The sequence below is a fragment of the Oncorhynchus nerka genome, linkage group LG2 (genome assembly GCF_034236695.1).
Source record: "Oncorhynchus nerka isolate Pitt River linkage group LG2, Oner_Uvic_2.0, whole genome shotgun sequence".
In the NCBI taxonomy this organism is placed as follows: domain Eukaryota; kingdom Metazoa; phylum Chordata; class Actinopteri; order Salmoniformes; family Salmonidae; genus Oncorhynchus; species Oncorhynchus nerka.
In genome coordinates this window covers 98,206,879-98,229,313 of record NC_088397.1, presented here as the reverse complement: position 1 = coordinate 98,229,313, position 22,435 = coordinate 98,206,879, and the positions used below count along the sequence as shown (strand labels likewise).

The window sequence follows — 22,435 nt, the reverse complement described above, 5'->3', positions numbered from 1 at the left end:
AGTTGAATTTAGCACAGAACTGACAGGTTTGATGGCTTGTGTGTCCAACTATGTCATGTACATACATCTGTCTTAACATGGTTAGTGCTGTGACTTTTGTTTTGCGCCTTGCTATGTAAATACACGGTCAGTGTCATCACTAGTCTGTGCTATGCTAGCTACATCAGAAACTTAAGCATAGTAAATCTAAAGTGGCAGCTAAGCACAAATATCGGAATTGAAGCTCTGCTATGCTACATTTACGAATAGTTGGCAGGTTTTTTTGTAAGACAAAATACATTTCTTTGCGATGCAAAAAGCTGGTTATGCTGCTTTTTGCTTTTGCCCTTGGATTTTCCCAGTCGCACAGAGTACTTCCGCTTCCTTTCCATGAGAATGGTCGTGATTGGTTTTCGACATCGATTGCCTTTGACTGACTCGCAAAGAAACGCTCTGATTGGATCTGATCCTTTCACAGGACAAGTCGCTCCTCCCTCACAGAGGACAGGTCAAAGATGGCGTCGATTAGGTGTTTTCTTCGCTCCGGGAAGGTGTTTATTCCGTTTTAATTCAAAGTTCAGACAATTATATTGTTCAAATAAGGATGAGACCTTAACGAGAACCATTTTCTGTCTTGTCTTGTGTAGAGTGCCGTCTCGGTGGTCCTGCGTAGAGAGTTCAGCAAGACCTCTCCAGCGGCTGTGCAGGTGAGAACTAGCTAGCATCTTTGCTAATCTAGCTAATAACCTTCACCGCAGCTATCAGCTGTGTTCACTACTAGCAATTGTGCTGTTAAGAAAAGCAGTAAATTGTTTATACGGTAAAATGTAGATTTAAAGAAATCATGAAATGTTAACCACGTTACGGGCTATGATGAACGTTGTATCCATGTGGGATGTCAAGGCCTGACCTTAGGCTATAGATCCGACCCGGTTACATACAGCTGCGGTATCATCGTATATTAAGACACCGCAGAGCCGACACTAGAAATGTTTTGGAAAACGTGTACCTCAATCCAGGCTTGAGAAATGTTGTACCCCCGAACTGTCCCATTATCACAACTGTTACATCGAGAAGGTTAAACGACTGGTGTTTTTTTGGTAAACTGCCGTTTTGTACTCGGCTGGAGCCACAGCAGCCATTTATTAAAGTGTCAAATGTATTTAATCTTGTATGTAATCAAATCTGGCATTTTTGTATGTAGTCTGATTCACCGTTTCATGTATGTCATTTATGTAGTCACATGTATGTAGTCAAATGTATGTCATATCTCCACTCAAGATACTACTGCCGATCTTCATATGCTGTGGAAGAACACCCCCAAGATCCCTAACACCCCCTAACACCATCCCCACTTTATTAAAACAGTGCTGAAATCACATAGAGAGAGACGGAGAGATGGGAGAAACAGTATGACGTTTTGGATTGCAGATTGAAGCCTGGTCTCTGGTGGGGAGAGGAGTTTATGTTGCTAGACCACAGGCTCTGCACTTGTTTTGATGAAGCCTGGTCTCTGGTGGGGAGAGGAGTTTATGTTTCTAGACCACAGGCTCTGCACTTGTTTTGATCTTTAAAGCGACAGATTCTGCTTGCAATGAAAAGGGCAACAACTAAAATGAACCTATTATGATTTTATTATCAAGTCATTTTTGTATAGTAGTCACATCGTGTAATGTCTCTATTTCAGGTGAATGTCCGAGATGCCCTCAACCAGGCGATGGATGAGGAACTGGAGAGGGATGAGAAAGTCTTCCTTCTGGGGGAGGAGGTGGCCCAGTATGATGGAGCCTACAAGGTATGAGTACACAATGACAAACTACATGCAAATCAGGATGCAGATTTCAAAAGTTGTTTAAAATAAATATACACTAAATATAAACACATCATGTGAAGTGTTGGTTCCCCCTGTTTCATGAGCTGAAATAAAAGATCCCAGAAATGTTCCATAAACACAAAAAGCTTATTTCTCTCACATTTTGTGAACAAATGTGTTTACATCCCTGTCCGTGAGTATTTCTCCTTCGTGCTCCATGGTGACGGTGGGATTATAGTATGGGCAGGCATAAGATACAGACAGCGGAAAAAATGTTTTCGTTTTGCATTTTATCGATGGCGATTTGAATGCACAGAAAGACTGAGGTCCGTTGTGTGGCACCGGTTTTTAAGGTATCTGTGATCGACAGATGCATGTCTATTCCCAGTCGTGTGAAATCAACAGATTAGGGCCTAATACGTTTATTTATATGAACTGTAACTCAGTCAAATTTATTTAATTGTTTATTTTTGTTCAGTATATTTGTTCTGATATATTTTCTATATTTGTTAATTGTATATGTATTTCATTCCATGATAGTATTGTTAAAATATATTTTAAATGTATTTTGTTCAAACTGATCATTTTGACTAGTTGATTGGTGTTTTTCTCCCGGCTGGTGAATTTATAGGTGAGCAGGGGACTGTGGAAGAAATATGGAGACAAACGAATCATTGACACGCCAATCACAGAGGTAAAAACAGACAGACTGTAAGAAAGACAATACTGTTTTTTTCTTTGTGTGTGTTGCAGCCCTAAATGTGATGGGCTCTAGAACGTGTTGCGGCCCTAAATGCGATGGGCTCTAGAACGTGTTGCGGCCCTAAATGCGATGGGCTCTAGAACGTGTTGCGGCCCTAAATGCGATGGGCTCTAGAACATGTTGCGGCCCTAAATGCGATGGGCTCTAGAACGTGTTGCGGCCCTAAATGCGATGGGCTCTGGAACGTGTTGCGGCCCTAAATGCGATGGGCTCTGGAACGTGTTGCGGCCCTAAATGCGATGGCCTCTGGAACGTGTTGCGGCCCTAAATGCGATGGGCTCTGGAACGTGTTGCGGCCCTAAATGCGATGGCCTCTGGAACGTGTTGCGGCCCTAAATGCGATGGCCTCTGGAACGTGTTGCGGCCCTAAATGCGATGGCCTCTGGAACGTGTTGCGGCCCTAAATGCGATGGCCTCTGGAACGTGTTGCGGCCCTAAATGCGATGGCCTCTGGAACGTGTTGCGGCCCTAAATGCGATGGCCTCTGGAACGTGTTGCGGCCCTAAATGCGATGGCCTCTGGAACGTGTTGCGGCCCTAAATGCGATGGGCTCTAGAACGTGTTGCGGCCCTAAATGCGATGGGCTCTAGAACGTGTTGCGGCCCTAAATGCGATGGGCTCTGGAACGTGTTGCGGCCCTAAATGCGATGGGCTCTGGAACGTGTTGCGGCCCTAAATGCGATGGGCTCTGGAACGTGTTGCGGCCCTAAATGCGATGGCCTCTGGAACGTGTTGCGGCCCTAAATGCGATGGGCTCTGGAACGTGTTGCGGCCCTAAATGCGATGGCCTCTGGAACGTGTTGCGGCCCTAAATGCGATGGCCTCTGGAACGTGTTGCGGCCCTAAATGCGATGGCCTCTGGAACGTGTTGCGGCCCTAAATGCGATGGCCTCTGGAACGTGTTGCGGCCCTAAATGCGATGGCCTCTGGAACGTGTTGCGGCCCTAAATGCGATGGCCTCTGGAACGTGTTGCGGCCCTAAATGCGATGGGCTCTAGAACGTGTTGTAACAGATGCATTTTTCTCCCCTTACAGATGGGCTTTGCAGGCATTGCCGTTGGTGCGGCATTCGTAAGTCAATTAGTATTGTTATTACAATGGAATGTATGGAAATGTCCTATTCCTTAAGAAAGTAACATTGTACAAGCATGTCTTCACTAACCCAATTTGAATGTGGTAGGAAGATGAGACTTCTCATTAGGTGCATACCAAATGTCACCCTACCCTCTACATAGGGCACCCTACCCTCTACATAGGGCACCCTACCCTCTACACAGGGCACAATACCCTCTACACAGGGCACAATACCCCCTACACAGGGCACCCTACCCCCTACACAGGGCACCCTACACAGGGCACAATACCCTCTACACAGGGCACCCTGAGTCCTACACAGGGCCCATAAGGCTCTGGTCAGAAGTATTGCACGATCTGAAAAAGTACACAATATAGGACTAGACTCAATCATCTTGTCCTCCTGTGTTTCCAGGCTGGGCTGAGGCCAATCTGTGAGTTCATGACCTGGAATTTCTCCATGCAAGCCATCGACCAGGTGATCAACTCCGCTGCTAAGACCTACTACATGTCAGCCGGAGCCCAGCCTGTCCCCATTGTGTTCCGCGGCCCCAACGGCTCCTCCGCAGGTAAATAAACAAACATCTATGCCTGTCGTTTTCCCCAATCCTGGGCCCTCGGGACTCACATTTTTAGTTTTTGCCCTCGCACTAACACACCTGTTTAACAAACAAAGGCTTTGAAAAGGAAATGATTTGTTGAATCAAGTGTCTTAGTGCTAGAGGAAAAACACTAGCTTCTCTTTGGGTCAGCATGGGGAAACACTAGCTTCTCTTTGTGTCAGCATGGGGGAAACACTAGCATCTCTTTGGGTCAGCATGGGGAAACACTAGCATCTCTTTGGGTCAGCATGGGGAAACACTAGCATCTCTTTGGGTCAGCATGGGGAAACACTAGCATCTCTTTGGATCAGCATGGGGAAACACTAGCTTCTCTTTGGATCAGCATGGGGAAACACTAGCATCTCTCCCTTTGGGTCAGCATGGGGAAACACTAGCATCTCTTTGGATCAGCATGGGGAAACACTAGCATCTCTCTCTTTGGATCAGCATGGGGAAACACTAGCATCTCTCCCTTTGGGTCAGCATGGGGAAACACTAGCATCTCTCCCTTTGGATCAGCATGGGGAAACACTAGCATCTCTCCCTTTGGATCAGCATGGGGAAACACTAGCATCTCTCCCTTTGGATCAGCATGGGGAAACACTAGCATCTCTCCCTTTGGATCAGCATGGGGAAACACTAGCATCTCTCCCTTTGGATCAGCATGGGGAAACACTAGCATCTCTCCCTTTGGATCAGCATGGGGAAACACTAGCATCTCTTTGGATCAGCATGGGGAAACACTAGCATCTCTCCCTTTGGATCAGCATGGGGAAACACTAGCATCTCTTTGGGTCAGCATGGGGAAACACTAACTTCTCTTTGGGTCAGCATGGGGGAAACACTAGCATCTCTTTGGGTCAGCATGGGGGAAACACTAGCATCTTTGGATCAGCATGGGGAAACACTAGCATCTCTCCCTTTGGGTCAGCATGGGGAAACACTAGCATCTCTCTCTTTGGATCAGCATGGGGAAACACTAGCATATCTTTGGATCAGCATGGGGAAACACTAGTATCTCTCTCTTTGGATCAGCATGGGGAAACACTAGCGTTCTTTTATCTTTCTGGGATAGTTGAAATGTCGTTGGGTAAAGAATGTTATTTTTGTTCCTTTGTCTGCAGGTGTGGCAGCCCAACACTCCCAGTGTTTCGCAGCCTGGTACGGCCACTGCCCCGGCCTCAAAGTAATCAGTCCCTGGAACTCTGAGGACGCCAGAGGACTCCTCAAAGCAGCCATCAGGGACAACAACCCTGGTGAGCAATAATCTGCATCCCAAATGCCACCCTATTCCCTATATAGTGCACTACTTCTGGGGGACTAGGGTCCATTTTGTCTTTCCGTGACTCCTTGCATCTTATCTCCTCGCTACCTCAAAAGTATTGGAGATACAGTGAGCTCCAAAAGTATTGGGATAGTGACACATTTTGTGTTTTGGTTTAGCATTTTATATCATACCCCCAAGACATGCTATCCTCTCACCATTACAATAACAGGGGAGGTTAGCATTTTATATCATACCCCCAAGACATGCTAACCTCTCACCATTACAATAACAGGGGAGGTTAGCATTTTATATCATAACCCCAAGACATGCTAACCTCTCACCATTACAATAACAGGGGAGGTTAGCATTCTATATCATAACCCCAAGACATGCTAACCTCTCACCATTACAATAACAGGGGAGGTTAGCATTTTATATCATACCCCCAAGACATGCTATCCTCTCACCATTACAATAACAGGGGAGGTTAACATTTTATATCATACCTCCAAGACATGCTAACCTCTCAGATGTAGTCGTTGCCTGCTAGGAATATGGGACCAATTACTACCTTCTGACTGTCCCAATGCTTTTGGTCACCTTTTAAATGGGGTTACTATGTACCAAAAATGCCCTCATGTAAAACTGACAGCCTGGACTTTAACCTCAGTCATTGTATCATTTCAAATCCAAAGTGCTGAAGTACAGAGCCAAAACAACTAAACATGTCTCAATACTCTTGGAGCTCATTGTAGTACTGTAGTTCTCCACAGAGCCAGAACAACGAAACATTTCACTGTCCCAATACTTTGCGCTCATTGTAGTACAGTAGTTCTCCACTAGAGGTCGACCAATTAATCAGAATGGCCAGTTTAGTTCATCAGCCATGGTGTACAACATTGGTAGCTAAGAGCTGGACTACGGTCAACAGTCCATACCTAAATAAACCAATAAAAGGATAGAGGACGCCCCTAGGAGGACGCCCCCCGGGTCCCTAGGAGGACGCCCCCCGGGTCCCTAGGAGGACGCCCCCCGGGTCCCTAGGAGGACGCCCCCCGGGTCCCTAGGAGGACGCCCCCCGGGTCCCTAGGAGGACGCCCCCCCGGGTCCCTAGGAGGACGCCCCCCGGGTCCCTAGGAGGACGCCCCCCGGGTCCCTAGGAGGACGCCCCCGGGTCGGGCCCCTAGGACGCCCCGGGTCCCTAGGAGGTGGTGGTCCCTAGGAGGACGTCCCTAGGAGGTGGTGGTCCCCAGGAGGACGCCCCCAGGTCGCTAGGAGGTGGTGGTCCCCAGGCGGACGCCCCCAGGTCCCTAGGAGGTGGTGGTCCCCAGGAGGACGCCCCCAGGAGGTGGTGGTCCCCAGGAGGACGTCCCCAGGTCCCTAGGAGGTGGTGGTCCCCAGGAGGACGCCCCCAGGAGGTGGTGGTCCCCAGGAGGACGCCCCAGGTCCCTAGGAGGTGGTGGTCCCCAGGAGGACGTCCCTGGGTCCCTAGGAGGACGCCCCCAGGAGGACGCTCCTAGGAGGTGTTTGTCCCCAGGAGGACGTCCCCAGGAGGACGCCCCCGGGTCCCTAGGAGGTGGTGGTCCCTAGGACGCCCCCAGGTCCCCAGGAGGACACCCCCAGGTCCCTAGGAGGTGGTGGTCCCCAGGAGGACGCCCCCAGGTCCCTAGGAGGTTGTGGTCCCTAGGAGGACGTCCCTAGGAGGTGTTGGTCCCCAAGAGGATGCCCCCAGGTCCCTAGGAGGTGGTGGTCCCCAACAGGACGCCCCCAGGTCCCTAGGAGGTGGTGGTCCCCAAGAGGACGCCCCCAGGTCCCTAGGAGGTGGTGGTCCCCAGGTCCCTAGGAGGTGGTGGTCCCCAGGAGGACGTCCCCAGGTCCCTAGGAGGTGGTGGTCCCCAAGAGGACGCCCCCAGGTCGCTAGGAGGTGGTGGTCCCCAGGAGGACGCCCCCAGGTCGCTAGGAGGTGGTGGTCCCCAAGAGGACGCCCCCAGGTCGCTAGGAGGTGGTGGTCCCCAGGAGGACGCCCCCAGGTCCCCAAGAGGACGCCCCCAGGTCGCTAGGAGGTGGTGGTCCCCAGGAGGACGCCCCCAGGTCGCTAGGAGGTGGTGGTCCCCAGGAGGACGCCCCCAGGTCCCTAGGAGGTGGTGGTCCCCAGGAGGACACCCCCAGGTCCCTAGGAGGTGGTGGTCCCCAGGAGGATGCCCCCAGGTCCCTAGGAGGTGGTGGTCCCCAAGAGGACGCCCCCAGGTCCCTAGGAGGTGGTGGTCCCCAAGAGGACGCCCCCAGGTCCCTAGGAGGTGGTGGTCCCCAAGAGGACGCCCCCAGGTCCCTAGGAGGTGGTGGTCCCCAAGAGGACGCCCCCAGGTCCCTAGGAGGTGGTGGTCCCCAGGTCCCTAGGAGGTGGTGGTCCCCAAGAGGACGTCCCTAGGAGGTGGTGGTCCCCAGGAGGACGCCCCCAGGTCCCTAGGAGGTGGTGGTACCCAAGAGGGCGTCCCTAGGAGGTGTTGGTCCCCAGGAGGACGCCCCCAGGTCCCTAGGAGAGGTGGTGGTCCCCAGGGGGACGTCCCTAGGAGGTGGTGGTCCCCAGGGGGACGTCCCTAGGAGGTGTTGGTCCCCAGGGGGACGTCCCTAGGAGGTGTTGGTCCCCAGGAGGACGTCCCCAGGAGGACGCCCCCGTGTCCCTAGGAGGTGGTGGTCCCTAGGACGCCCCCAGGTCCCCAGGAGGACGCCCCCGGGTCCCCAGGAGGACTTCCCCAAGAGGATGCCCCCAGGTCCCTAGGAGGTGGTGGTCCCTAGGAGGACGCCCCCAGGTCCCTAGGAGGACGTCCCTAGGAGGTGGTGGTCCCCAGGAAGACGTCCCTAGGAGGTGGTGGTCCCCAGGAGGACGCCCCCAGGTCCCTAGGAGGTGGTGGTCCCCAGGAGGACGCCCCCAGGTCCCTAGGAGGTGGTGGTCCCCAAGAGGACGCCCCCAGGTCCCTAGGAGGTGGTGGTCCCCAGGAGGACGCCCCCAGGTCCCTAGGAGGACGTCCCCCCGGGTCCCTAGGAGGTTGTGGTCCCCAGGAGGACGTCCCTAGGAGGTGGTGGTCCCCAGGAGGCGGTGGTCCCCAGGAGGACACCCCCAGGTCCCTAGGAGGTGGTGGTCCCCAGGAGGATGCCCCCAGATCCCTAGGAGGTGGTGGTCCCCAGGAAGACGCCCCCAGGTCCCTATGAGGTGGTGGTCCCCAAGAGGATGCCCCCAGGTCCCTAGGAGGTGGTGGTCCCCAAGAGGATTCCCCCAGGTCCCTAGGAGGTGGTGGTCCCCAAGAGGACGCCCCCAGGTCCCTAGGAGGACGTCCCTAGGAGGTGGTGGTCCCCAGGAAGACGTCCCTAGGAGGTGGTGGTCCCCAGGAGGACGCCCCCAGGTCCCTAGGAGGTGGTGGTCCCCAGGAGGACGCCCCCAGGTCCCTAGGAGGTGGTGGTCCCCAAGAGGACGCCCCCAGGTCCCTAGGAGGTGGTGGTCCCCAGGAGGACGCCCCCAGGTCCCTAGGAGGTGGTGGTCCCCAGGAGGACGCCCCCAGGTCCCTAGGAGGTGGTGGTCCCCAAGAGGACGCCCCCAGGTCCCTAGGAGGTGGTGGTCCCCAAGAGGACGCCCCCACGTCCCTAGGAGGTGGTGGTCCCTAGGAGGTGGTGGTCCCCAGGAGGAGGCCCCCAGGTCCCTAGGAGGTGGTGGTCCCCAGGAGTAGGCCCCCAGGTCCTTAGGAGGATGTCCCTAGGAGCTTGTGGTCCCCAGGAGGAGGCCCCCAGGTCCCTAGGAGGTGGTGGTCGAGGATGAGAGGGATCACTGTAGATCTGCTCATGTCCTGTAGTGTAGACATTTAAGTAACCATGGTGACGTGTGCTAATCGAAAACCCCTTTTAATGTATTTTTCCTTCAACAGTGGTGTTCCTGGAGAATGAGCTGATGTACGGTGTGCCCTTTGACCTGTCTGAGGAGGTTATGCACAAAGACTTTGTCTTACCTATTGGAAAGGCCAAGGTGGAAAGACAAGGTAGGTAGCAAGAGCTGGAGAGAAGGAGAATTACATATTTTTTGTGGTAATGTAAATGTTCATTGTAACATCCCCTGTTAAAACATTCACATAATTGATCGTGTCATTGGGAAGGATAATTGATCGTGTCATTGGGAAGGATAATTGATCGTGTCATTGGGAAGGATAATTGATCGTGTCATTGGGAAGGATAATTGATCGTGTCATTGGGAAGGATAATTGATCGTGTCATTGGGAAGGATAATTGATCGTGTCATTGGGAAGGATAATTGATCGTGTCATTGGGAAGGATAATTGATCGTGTCATTGGGAAGGATAATTGATCGTGTCATTGGGAAGGATAATTGATCGTGTCATTGGGAAGGATAATTGATCGTGTCATTGGGAAGGATAATTGATCGTGTCATTGGGAAGGATAATTGATCGTGTCATTGGGAAGGATAATTGATCGTGTCATTGGGAAGGATAATTGATCGTGTCATTGGGAAGGATAATTGATCGTGTCATTGGGAAGGATAATTGATCGTGTCATTGGGAAGGATAATTGATCGTGTCATTGGGAAGGATAATTGAAGGATAATTGATCGTGTCATTGGGAAGGATAATTGATCGTGTCATTGGGAAGGATAATTGATCGTGTCATTGGGAAGGATAATTGATCGTGTCATTGGGAAGGATAATTGATCGTGTCATTGGGAAGGATAATTGATCGTGTCATTGGGAAGGATAATTGATCGTGTCATTGGGAAGGATAATTGATCGTGTCATTGGGAAGGATAATTGATCGTGTCATTGGGAAGGATAATTGATCGTGTCATTGGGAAGGATAATTGATCGTGTCATTGGGAAGGATAATTGATCGTGTCATTGGGAAGGATAATTGATCGTGTCATTGGGAAGGATAATTGATCGTGTCATTGGGAAGGATAATTGATCGTGTCATTGGGAAGGATAATTGATCGTGTCATTGGGAAGGATAATTGATCGTGTCATTGGGAAGGATAATTGATCGTGTCATTGGGAAGGATAATTGATCGTGTCATTGGGAAGGATAATTGATCGTGTCATTGGGAAGGATAATTGATCGTGTCATTGGGAAGGATAATTGATCGTGTCATTGGGAAGGATAATTGATCGTGTCATTGGGAAGGATAATTGATCGTGTCATTGGGAAGGATAATTGATCGTGTCATTGGGAAGGATAATTGATCGTGTCATTGGGAAGGATAATTGATCGTGTCATTGGGAAGGATAATTGAAGGATAATTGATCGTGTCATTGGGAAGGATAATTGATCGTGTCATTGGGAAGGATAATTGATCGTGTCATTGGGAAGGATAATTGATCGTGTCATTGGGAAGGATAATTGATCGTGTCATTGGGAAGGATAATTGATCGTGTCATTGGGAAGGATAATTGATCGTGTCATTGGGAAGGATAATTGATCGTGTCATTGGGAAGGATAATTGATTGAAGGATAATTGATCATCATTGGGAAGGATAATTGATCGTGTCATTGGGAAGGATAATTGATCGTGTCATTGGGAAGGATAATTGATCGTGTCATTGGGAAGGATAATTGATCGTGTCATTGGGAAGGATAATTGATCGTGTCATTGGGAAGGATAATTGATCGTGTCATTGGGAAGGATAATTGATCGTGTCATTGGGAAGGATAATTGATCGTGTCATTGGGAAGGATAATTGATCGTGTCATTGGGAAGGATAATTGATCGTGTCATTGGGAAGGATAATTGATCGTGTCATTGGGAAGGATAATTGATCGTGTCATTGGGAAGGATAATTGATCGTGTCATTGGGAAGGATAATTGATCGTGTCATTGGGAAGGATAATTGATCGTGTCATTGGGAAGGATAATTGATCGTGTCATTGGGAAGGATAATTGATCGTGTCATTGGGAAGGATAATTGATCGTGTCATTGGGAAAGATAATTGATCGTGTCATTGGGAAAGATAATTGATCGTGTCATTGGGAAAGATAATCGATGTAGCATTGTTAGCAAATTGCATCGTTGATAAAGCAAATTAGCATGATGTCTTAATTGAATCTTCATCGGTCTGCATCCCAAATCTGGTCAAAGGTAGTTTACTATAGGGAGCCATTTGGGTTGTTTACACAGTGTTACAGATCGGATTCACACCTCCTGACCTTTTGGGTTGTTTACACAGTGTTACAGATCGGATTCACACCTCCTGACCTTTTCCACATTTTGATGTGTTTAAGCCTGATTTTACATTTTGTTACGTTACAGCTTTAACTCTATAATTTATTGCATTCTTTTTCGCCCTCATCAATCTACACACAATATCCCATAATGACAAAGAAAAAAAAGTTTTTTCAAAATGTTTGCTAATTTATATATAATAAAATAAAAAATAATCACATTTACATAAGTATTCAGACCCTTTACTCGGTACTTTGTTGAAGCACCTTTGGCAGTGATGACAGCCTCGAGTCTTCTTTGATATGATGCTTCAAGCTTGCCACACCTGTATTTGGGGAGTTTCTCCCATTCTTCTCTGCAGATCCTCTCAAGCTCTGTCAGGTTGGATGGGGAGTGTCGCTGCACAGCTATTTTAAGGTCTCTTCAGAGATGTTCGATCGGGTTCAAGTCCGGGCTCTGGCTGGGCCACTCAAGGACATTCAGAGACTTGTCCCGAAGCCACTCCCGGTGCTGTCTTGGTTGTGTGCTTAGGGTCGTTGTTCTGTTGGAAGGTGAACCTTTGCCCCAGTCTGAGTGCCTGAGCACACTGGAGCAGGTTTTCATCAAGGATCCCTCTGTACTTTGCTCTGTTCATCTTTCCCTCGATCTTGACTAGTCTCCCAGTCCTTTCCTCTGAAAAACATGCCCACAGCATGATGCTGCCACCACCATGCTTCATCGTAGGGATTGTGCCAGGTTTCCTTCAGACATGATGAATGGAATAGAGGCCAGAGAGTTCAATCTTGGTTCCATCAGACCAGAGTATCTTGTTTCTCGTGGTCTGAAAGTCTTTAGGTGTCTTTTGGCAAACTCCAAGTGGGCTGACATGTGCCTTTTACTGAGGAGTGGCTTCCGTCTGGCCACTCTACCATAAAGGCCTGATTGGTGGAGTGCTGCAGAGATGGCTGTCCATCTGGAATGTTCTCCCATCTCCACAGGGACTTTAGAGCTCTGTCAGAATGACCATCGAGTTCTTAGTCACCTCCCTGACCAAGGCCCTGATCCCCTGATTGCTCTGTTTGGCCGGGCGGCCAGCTCTAGGAAGAGTCTTGGTGGTTCCAAACTTCTTCCATTTAAGAATGATGGAGGCCACTGTGTTCTTAGGGACCTTCAATGCTGCAGAAATGTGTTGGTACCCTTCCCCAGATCTGTGCCTCAACACAATCCTGTCTCAAAGCTCTATAGACAATTCATTCGACCTCATGGCTTGGTTTCTGCTCTGACATGCACTGTCAACTGTGGGACCTTATATAGACAGATGTGTGCCTTTTCAAATCATGTCCAATCAATTGAATTTACCACAGGTGGAGTCCAATCAAGTTGTAGAAACATCTTAAGGATGATCAATAGAAGCAGGATGCACCTGAGCTTTATTCAGAGTCTCATTGCAAAGGGTCTGAAAACTTATGTAAATAAGGTATTTCTGTTTTTTATTTTGAGTACATTTGCAAAAATGGTTACACCTGTTTTTGCTTTGTCATTATGGGGTATTGTGATGTCATTATGGGGTATTGTGATGTCATTATGGGGTATTGTGATGTCATTATGGGGTATTGTGATGTCATTATGGGGTATTGTGATGTCATTATGGGGTATTGTGATGTCATTATGGGGTATTGTGATGTCATTATGGGGTATTGTGTGCAGATAGACGAGGATTTGTATTTATTTAATCGGTTTTAGAATAAGGCTCTAACGTAACAATGTGGAAAAAGTCAAGGGGTCTGAATACTTTCCGAATGCACTGCGTGTTGAATTCAGTTTGTAACGCAACAAAATGTGGAAGAAGTCGAGGGGTGTATGGCTAGTTTCTGAATGCATTACAAAACGTTTGTACCCAACCGTTGTGTGTTTTGGTCAGGAACTCACATCACTCTCGTGTCACATTCCCGGTGTGTGGGGTTCTGCCTGGATGCTGCGGCCGTCCTGGCCAAAGAGGGGGTTGAATGTGAGGTGAGTGTCGTCTTCAGTTATGTGGTTCAAAAAAATAACAGATTTCTATTGGTTTGTGTATGAACTAAACCAATAGGAACTCCCACTGCTCTTGCAATGTCACTACTTTCTATCTATTGTTGAATACATCTACGCTTACAAATAAGGAATGAGGTTGGAGTCGGCGAGTGTGTTTTTAAATTCAACGTTTGAAGTTGTACATGTCGTCTGGCGGTGTAAGCCCCTGCTTCTGGAGCACATGGACATAACGCTGGCAGCATGAGTTCAATCCATCTCACTGCTGTGTCAGCACTCTCCTACACATCACCTCTATCTGATAGATTTACAAAATACCCCCCCCCCCACAGAAGTACTGTTCTCTTCACTGCTTGTTTCTCCCCTGCTAGGTGGTTATAACCTGGTCTCTCCCCTGCTAGGTGGTTATAACCTGGTCTCTCCCCTGCTAGGTGGTTATAACCTGGTCTCTCCCCTGCTAGGTGGTTATAACCTGGTCTCTCCCCTGCTAGGTGGTTATAACCTGGTCTCTCCCCTGCTAGGTGGCTATAACCTGGTCTCTCCCCTGCTAGGTGGCTATAACCTGGTCTCTCCCCTGCTAGGTTGTTATAACCTGGTCTCTCCCCTGCTAGGTGGTTATAACCTGGTCTCTCCCCTGCTAGGTGGTTATAACCTGGTCTCTCCCCTGCTAGGTGGTTATAACCTGGTCTCTCCCCTGCTAGGTGGTTATAACCTGGTCTCTCCCCTGCTAGGTGGTTATAACCTGGTCTCTCCCCTGCTAGGTGGTTATAACCTGGTCTCTCCCCTGCTAGGTGGTTATAACCTGGTCTCTCCCCTGCTAGGTGGTTATAACCTGGTCTCTCCCCTGCTAGGTGGTTATAACCTGGTCTCTCCCCTGCTAGGTGGTTATAACCTGGTCTCTCCCCTGCTAGGTGGTTATAACCTGGTCTGTCCCCTGCTAGGTGGTTATAACCTGGTCTCTCCCCTGCTAGGTGGTTATAACCTGGTCTGTCCCCTGCTAGGTGGTTATAACCTGGTCTGTCCCCTGCTAGGTGGTTATAACCTGGTCTGTCCCCTGCTAGGTGGTTATAACCTGGTCTCTCCCCTGCTAGGTGGTTATAACCTGGTCTCTCCCCTGCTAGGTGGTTATAACCTGGTCTCTCCCCTGCTAGGTGGTTATAACCTGGTCTCTCCCCTGCTAGGTGGTTATAACCTGGTCTCTCCCCTGCTAGGTGGTTATAACCTGGTCTGTCCCCTGCTAGGTGGTTATAACCTGGTCTGTCCCCTGCTAGGTGGTTATGACCTGGTCTGTCCCCTGCTAGGTGGTTATGACCTGGTCTGTCCCCTGCTAGGTGGTTATGACCTGGTCTGTCCCCTGCTAGGTGGTTATAACCTGGTCTGTCCCCTGCTAGGTGGTTATAACCTGGTCTCTCCCCTGCTAGGTGGTTATAACCTGGTCTCTCCCCTGCTAGGTGGTTATAACCTGGTCTCTCCCCTGCTAGGTGGTTAACCTGCGTACCATAAGACCTCTGGATGTGGAGACCATTGAGGCCAGCGTGATGAAGACTGGCCATCTGGTCACGGTGGAAGGGGGCTGGCCCCAGTACGGAGTAGGGGCTGAGATCTGTGCCAGGATCATGGAGGGTACGTGCTCTTCATTTTTATACATGCATAGACTGGTTTCCCGGATGCAGATTAAGCCTAATCCTTGGACTAAAGTATTTCCATTGGAGATTTGCCATTGAACTTGTTTTTTTTTGTCCATGACTTTGTCATTGTTGTGTAAGTAGCACTGCGTTCATAACACCATGCATCCCCATGCTGTCGTTTCTGAAGGCTAAGCTAGGTTGGGCCTCTGTAAACATGGGTGAACTAGATGGAATGCTGCCTTGGAAGATCAGGTTGCTGGTAGGAGTGATGTTGGAGGGCCAGTACAGGCATGGGAATGCATAACCTGAACACAAATATATATATATAAGTGTTGGTCCCGTGTTTCATGAGCTGAAATAAAATATCACAGAAATGTTCCAGACGCACAAATAGCTGATTTCTCTAAAATGTTATGCACAAATTAGTTTACATCCCGGATCAGTGAGCATTTCTCCTTTGCCAAGATAATCCATTCACCTGACAGGTGTGGCATATCAAGAAGCTGATTAAACAGCATGATTATTACACAGGTGCACCTTGTGCTGGGGGACAATAAAGGGCCACTCTAAAATGTGCCGTTTTGTCACTCAACACAATACCACAGATATCTCAAGATTTGAGGGAGTCTGCAATTGGCATACTGACTGCAGGAATGTCCACCAGAGAATGAAATGTTTATTTCTCTACCATAAACCTCCTCCAACGTTGTTTTAGAGAGTTTGGTAGTACGTCCAGCCGGCCTCACAACCACAGATGTCATTGTTGTGAACAACCCCATGGTGGCTGTGGTGTTATGGTATGGGGCAGGCATAAGCTACGGACAATGAACACAATTGCACTTTATCGATGGCAATTTTAATGCACAGAATTACCGTGACGAGATCCCGGGGCCCTTTTTAAAATATTTAAGGTATCTGTGACCAACAGATACATATCTGTATCATGTGAAATACACATATTAGGGCCTAATCAATTTATTGAAATTGACTGATTCCCTCAGTAAAATCAATTAAATGGCTCCATGTTGCGTTTTTATATTTTTGTTCAGTGTAGTAGGAATACAGGCATGTGAATATATACAATGCATTGGGAGGATATTCAGAACCTTTTCCCACATTTTATTACAGCCTTATTCTAAACTTGATTAAATTGCTTTTTTCCCCTCATCAATCTACACACAATACTGTCATCACAATACCCCCTAATGTCATCACAATACCCCCTAATGTCATCACAATACCCCCTAATGTCATCACAATACCCCCTAATGTCATCACAATACCCCCTAATGACATCACAATACCCCCCTAATGACATCACAATTACCCCCCTAATGACATCACAATACCCCCTAATGACAAAGTATATACAGGTTTTTAGAAAAAAGAAACAATACCTTATTTACATAACTATTCAGACCCTTTTGCTATGAGACTAAATTGATCTCAGGTGCATCCTGTTTCCATTGATCAACCTTGAGATGTTTCTACAACTTCATTGGTGTCCACCTGTGGTAAATTAAATTGATTGGACATGATTTGGAAAGGCACACGCCTGTCTATATAAAGTCCCACAGTTGACAGCGCATGTCAGAGCAAAAACCAAGCCATGAGATCGAAGGAATTCTCCGTAGAGCTCCGAGACAGGATTGTTGGCACACATCTGGGGAAAGGTACCAAAAAATGTCTGCAGCATTGAAGGTCCCCAAGAACACAGTGGCCTCCATCATTTTTAAATGGAAGAAGTTTGGAACCACCAAGACTCTTCCTAGAGCTGGCTGCCCGGCCAAACTGAGCAATCAGGGGATCAGGGCCTTGGTCAGGGAGGTGACAAAGAACCCGATGGTCACTCTGATAGAGCTCTAGAATTCTCCTGTGGAGATGGGAGAACCTTCCAGAAGGACAACCATCTCTGCAGCACTCCACCAACCAGGTCTTTATGGTAGAGTGGCCAGACGGAAGCTACTACTTAGTAAAAGGCACATGACAGCCCGCTTGGAGTTTGCCAAAAGGCACCTAAAGGACTCAGGCCATGAGAAACAAGATTCTCTGGTCTGATGACACCAAGATTGAACTCTTTGGCCTGAATGCCAAGTGTCACATCTGGAGGAAACCTGGCACCATCCCTACGATGAAGCATGGTGGTGGCAGCATCATGCTGTGGGGATGTTTTTCAGCGTCAGGGGCTGGGAGACTAGTCAGGATTGAGGGAAAGATGAACGGAGCAAAGTACAGAGAGATGCTTAATGAAAACCTGCTCCAGAGCGCTCAGGACCTCAGACTGGGGCGAAGGTTCACCTTCCAATAGGACAACGACCCTAAGCACACAGCCAAGACAACACAGGAGTGGCTTCTGGACAAGTCTCTGAATGTCCTTGAGTGGCCCAGCCAGAGCAGGAATTGACCCCCATCTAACATCTCTGGAGAGATCTGAAAATAGCTGTGCAGCGACGTTCCCCATCCAACTTGACTGAGCTTGAGAGGATCTGCAGAGAGGAATGGGAGAAACTCTCCAAATACAGGTGTGCCAAGCTTGTAGTGTCATACCCAAGAAGACTCGAGGCTGTAAACGCTGCCAAAGGTACTTCAACAAAGTACCGAGCAAAGAGTCTGAATATTTATTTTAAATAAGGTATTTCAGGTTTGTGTTTTGTTTTTGGCTAACCTGTTTTTGCTTTGTCATTATGGGGTGTTGTGTGTAGATAGACGATGTGGAATTTCATTTTTTTTATAAATCCATTTTACGTAACGTAACTAAATGTGGAACATATCAAGGGGTATGGATACTTTCCGAATGGGGAAAGTGTTTTGATCGAGTTAACAATTTAAAAAGCATGAAGCTCATACACAAGTGGCCTCTAACTGGTCTTAAACGCAGGGAAAACTAAATGCATGCTATTCAACCGATCAACTACTTCTGAGTTCAGTGTGTCAAATCGGAGGGCCTGTTGTCCGGACCTCTGGCAGTTTCTATGGGGGTGCCACAGGGTTCAATTCTCGGGCCGACTCTCTTCTCTGTATACATCAATGATGTCGCTCAGGGGAAACCAAATGCATGCTATTCAACCAATCACTGCCCGCACCTGCTCGCCCGTCCAGCATCACTACTCTGGACGGCTCTGACTTAGAATACGTGGGAAACTACAAATACCTAGGTGCCTGGTTCGACTGTAAACTCTCCTTCCAGACTCACATTAAGCATCTCCAATCCAAAATTAAATCTAGAATTGACTTCCTATATCGCAACAAAGCATCCTTCACTCATGCTGCCAAAAATACCCTCGTAAAACTGACCATCCTACCGATCCTCGACTTCGGTGATGTCATCTATAAATTAGCCTCCAACACTCTACAAACTAGCTTTAAGCACCAGCTGTCAGAGCAGCTCACAGATCACTGCACCTGTACATAGCCCATCTGTAAACAGCCCATCTATCTACCTACCTCATCCCCATACAGTATTTATTTATTTATTTATGCTCGTTTGCACCCCAGTATCTCTACTTGCACATTCATCTTCTGCACACCTACCATTCCCGTGTTTTAATTGCTATATTGTAATTACTTCGCCACCACGGCCTTAACTCCCTTATCTTACTTCATTTGCACTCACTGTATATAGACTTTTTGTTTTCTTTTGTTCTACTGTATGTTTTGTTTATTCCATTTGTAAATCTGTATTGTTGTATGTGTCGAATTGCTACGCTTTATCTTGGCCAGGTCGCAGTTGCAAGGTGTTCTCAACTGGCCTACCTGGTTAAATAAAGGTGTTCTCAACTGGCCTACCTGGTTAAATAAAGGTGTTCTCAACTGGCCTACCTGGTTAAATAAAGGTGTTCTCAACTAGCCTACCTGGTTAAATAAAGGTGTTCTCAACTAGCCTACCTGGTTAAATAAAGGTGTTCTCAACTGGCCTACCTGGTTAAATAAAGGTGTTCTCAACTGGCCTACCTGGTTAAATAAAGGTGTTCTCAACTGGCCTACCTGGTTAAATAAAGGTGTTCTCAACTGGCCTACCTGGTTAAATAAAGGTGTTCTCAACTAGCCTACCTGGTTAAATAAAGGTGTTCTCAACTAGCCTACCTGGTCAAATAAAGGTGTTCTCAACTGGCCTACCTGGTTAAATAAAGGTGTTCTCAACTGGCCTACCTGGTTAAATAAAGGTGTTCTCAACTAGCCTACCTGGTTAAATAAAGGTGTTCTCAACGTGTCTACCTGGTAAAATAAATCTAAATAGTAATGATCTGTCCTGTTTCCAGGCCCAGCCTTCAACTATCTGGATGCCCCTGCAGTCCGCGTGACTGGTGTCGACATCCCCATGCCCTACGCTAAGATCCTGGAGGACCACAGTGTACCTCAGATCAAAGACATCATCTTCACAGTCAAGAAGGTCTTGAATATGTAAACATACCAATGTCTCCCTCCCACTGTGTCTGCCTGTCTCCCTCCCTCCCTCTCCCACTGTGTCTGCCTGTCTCCCTCCCTCCCTCTCCCACCGTGTCTCCCTCCCTCCCTCTCCCACCGTGTCTCCCTCCCTCCCTCTCCCACCGTGTCTGCCTGTCTCCCTCTCCCACCGTGTCTGCCTGTCTCCCTCTCCCACCGTGTCTGCCTGTCTCCCTCTCCCACCGTGTCTGCCTGTCTCCCTCTCCCACCGTGTCTGCCTGTCTCCCTCTCTCACTGTGTCTGCCTGTCTCCCTCTCCCACTGTCTGCCTGTCTCCCTCTCTCACCGTGTCTGCCTGTCTCCCTCCCTCCGTGTCTCCCTCCCTCCGTGTCTCCCTCCCTCTGTGTCTCCCTCCCTCTCCCACCGTGTCTCCCTCCCTCTGTGTCTCCCTCCCTCTCGCCACTCCTCTCCTTGCAAACCAACCTTATTAAACGTCTAAGTACCTATAAGTACTTATTTACTTATACAATAGTGAGTACTTGTAAAATAAAATACTTATTTCCTCCCCCCCCCATGTCAACTTAACGGTAAATATACGCACATCACATGACTACATGAATAATAGTCCAAATAGTTAGATACTGTAATAGCTACAAGGACTTCCACTTCCGTTTCCTGATTGGTTGGTGGACAGACAAGATGGTGACGTCATCAACTTTGTACAGATGATCACATCTGTCAGTGATCCGATGATGGAAAAAGACTAAAGTAAAAAGAAATGTATAGTTGATTTAATGGAGTGTATTTATTATGCCGAAAATTATTGTAACTCCTGTGTTATATATTATTTTTTTTTGTTGCTGTAAAATGGCTTTGTTACAGAAATAAAACTCTCCATTTTATCAGAAATAAATAATGTTTTTTTTATTTTTTTATTCTCACGCTTGGTGAGGAGGTTGAACAACTAGGGACAAGTATGCATTACACGCTTGGTGAGGAGGTTGAACAACTAGGGACAAGTATGCATTACACGCTTGGTGAAGAGGTTGAACAACTAGGGACAAGTATGCATTACACGCTTGGTGAGGAGGTTGAACAACTAGGGACAAGTATGCATTACACGCTTGGTGATGAGGTTGAACAACTAGGGTCAAGTATGCATTACACGCTTGGTGAGGAGGATGAACAACTAGGGACAAGTATGCATTACACGCTTGGTGAGGAGGATGAACAACTAGGGACAAGTATGCATTACACGCTTGGTGAGGAGGTTGAACAACTAGGGACAAGTATGCATTACACGCTTGGTGAGGAGGATGAACAACTAGGGACAAGTATGCATTACACGCTTGGTGAGGAGGTTGAACAACTAGGGACAAGTATGCATTACACGCTTGGTGAGGAGGTTGAACAACTAGGGACAAGTATGCATTACACGCTTGGTGAGGAGGTTGAACAACTAGGGACAAGTATGCATTACACGCTTGGTGAGGAGGTTGAACAACTAGGGACAAGTATGCATTACACGCTTGGTGAGGAGGTTGAACAACTAGGGACAAGTATGCATTACACGCTTGGTGAGGAGGATGAACAACTAGGGACAAGTATGCATTACACGCTTGATGAGGAGGATGAACAACTAGGGACAAGTATGCATTACACGCTTGGTGAGGAGGATGAACAACTAGGGACAAGTATGCATTACACGCTTGATGAGGAGGATGAACAACTAGGGACAAGTATGCATTACACGCTTGGTGAGGAGGTTGAACAACTAGGGACAAGTATGCATTACACGCTTGGTGAGGAGGATGAACAACTAGGGACAAGTATGCATTACACGCTTGATGAGGAGGATGAACAACTAGGGACAAGTATGCATTACACGCTTGGTGAGGAGGTTGAACAACTAGGGACAAGTATGCATTACACGCTTGGTGAGGAGGATGAACAACTAGGGACAAGTATGCATTACACGCTTGGTGAGGAGGTTGAACAACTAGGGACAAGTATGCATTACACGCTTGGTGAGGAGGTTGAACAACTAGGGACAAGTATGCATTACACGCTTGGTGATGAGGTTGAACAACTAGGGTCAAGTATGCATTACACGCTTGGTGAGGAGGATGAACAACTAGGGACAAGTATGCATTACACGCTTGGTGAGGAGGATGAACAACTAGGGACAAGTATGCATTACACGCTTGGTGAGGAGGATGAACAACTAGGGACAAGTATGCATTACACGCTTGGTGAGGAGGATGAACAACTAGGGACAAGTATGCATTACACGCTTGGTGAGGAGGTTGAACAACTAGGGACAAGTATGCATTACACGCTTGGTGAGGAGGTTGAACAACTAGGGACAAGTATGCATTACACGCTTGGTGATGAGGTTGAACAACTAGGGTCAAGTATGCATTACACGCTTGGTGAGGAGGATGAACAACTAGGGACAAGTATGCATTACACGCTTGGTGAGGAGGATGAACAACTAGGGACAAGTATGCATTACACGCTTGGTGAGGAGGATGAACAACTAGGGACAAGTATGCATTACACGCTTGGTGAGGAGGATGAACAACTAGGGACAAGTATGCATTACACGCTTGGTGATGAGGTTGAACAACTAGGGTCAAGTATGCATTACACGCTTGGTGAGGAGGATGAACAACTAGGGACAAGTATGCATTACACGCTTGGTG

General features: G+C 48.1%; 1 protein-coding gene across 1 annotated transcript; it reads left to right on the top strand.

Annotated features, from left to right (window-relative positions):
- The first annotated feature begins 422 nt into the window (after window positions 1-422).
- LOC115123663 (pyruvate dehydrogenase E1 component subunit beta, mitochondrial-like) lies at window positions 423-20,632 on the top strand. The gene is made up of 11 exons (XM_065004601.1): window positions 423-530; window positions 627-686; window positions 1,667-1,774; window positions 2,424-2,486; window positions 3,591-3,626; window positions 4,045-4,198; window positions 5,356-5,487; window positions 9,416-9,526; window positions 13,614-13,705; window positions 15,202-15,343; window positions 19,608-20,632. Exons 1-11 carry the CDS (start codon window positions 495-497, stop codon window positions 19,751-19,753), a joined length of 1,080 nt encoding a protein of 359 aa, XP_064860673.1. The 5' UTR covers window positions 423-494; the 3' UTR covers window positions 19,754-20,632.
- Window positions 20,633-22,435: the final 1,803 nt, after the last annotated feature.

Excerpts from the sequence above, each read along its gene's own strand:
- LOC115123663 (XM_065004601.1), top strand. The coding sequence starts at position 495 with ATGGCGTCGATTAGGTGTTTTCTTCGCTCCGGGAAG. Across the intron at positions 2,487-3,590 it reads TTGACACGCCAATCACAGAG|ATGGGCTTTGCAGGCATTGC; the intron begins GTAAAAACAGAC and ends CTCCCCTTACAG. Across the intron at positions 5,488-9,415 it reads CATCAGGGACAACAACCCTG|TGGTGTTCCTGGAGAATGAG; the intron begins GTGAGCAATAAT and ends TTCCTTCAACAG.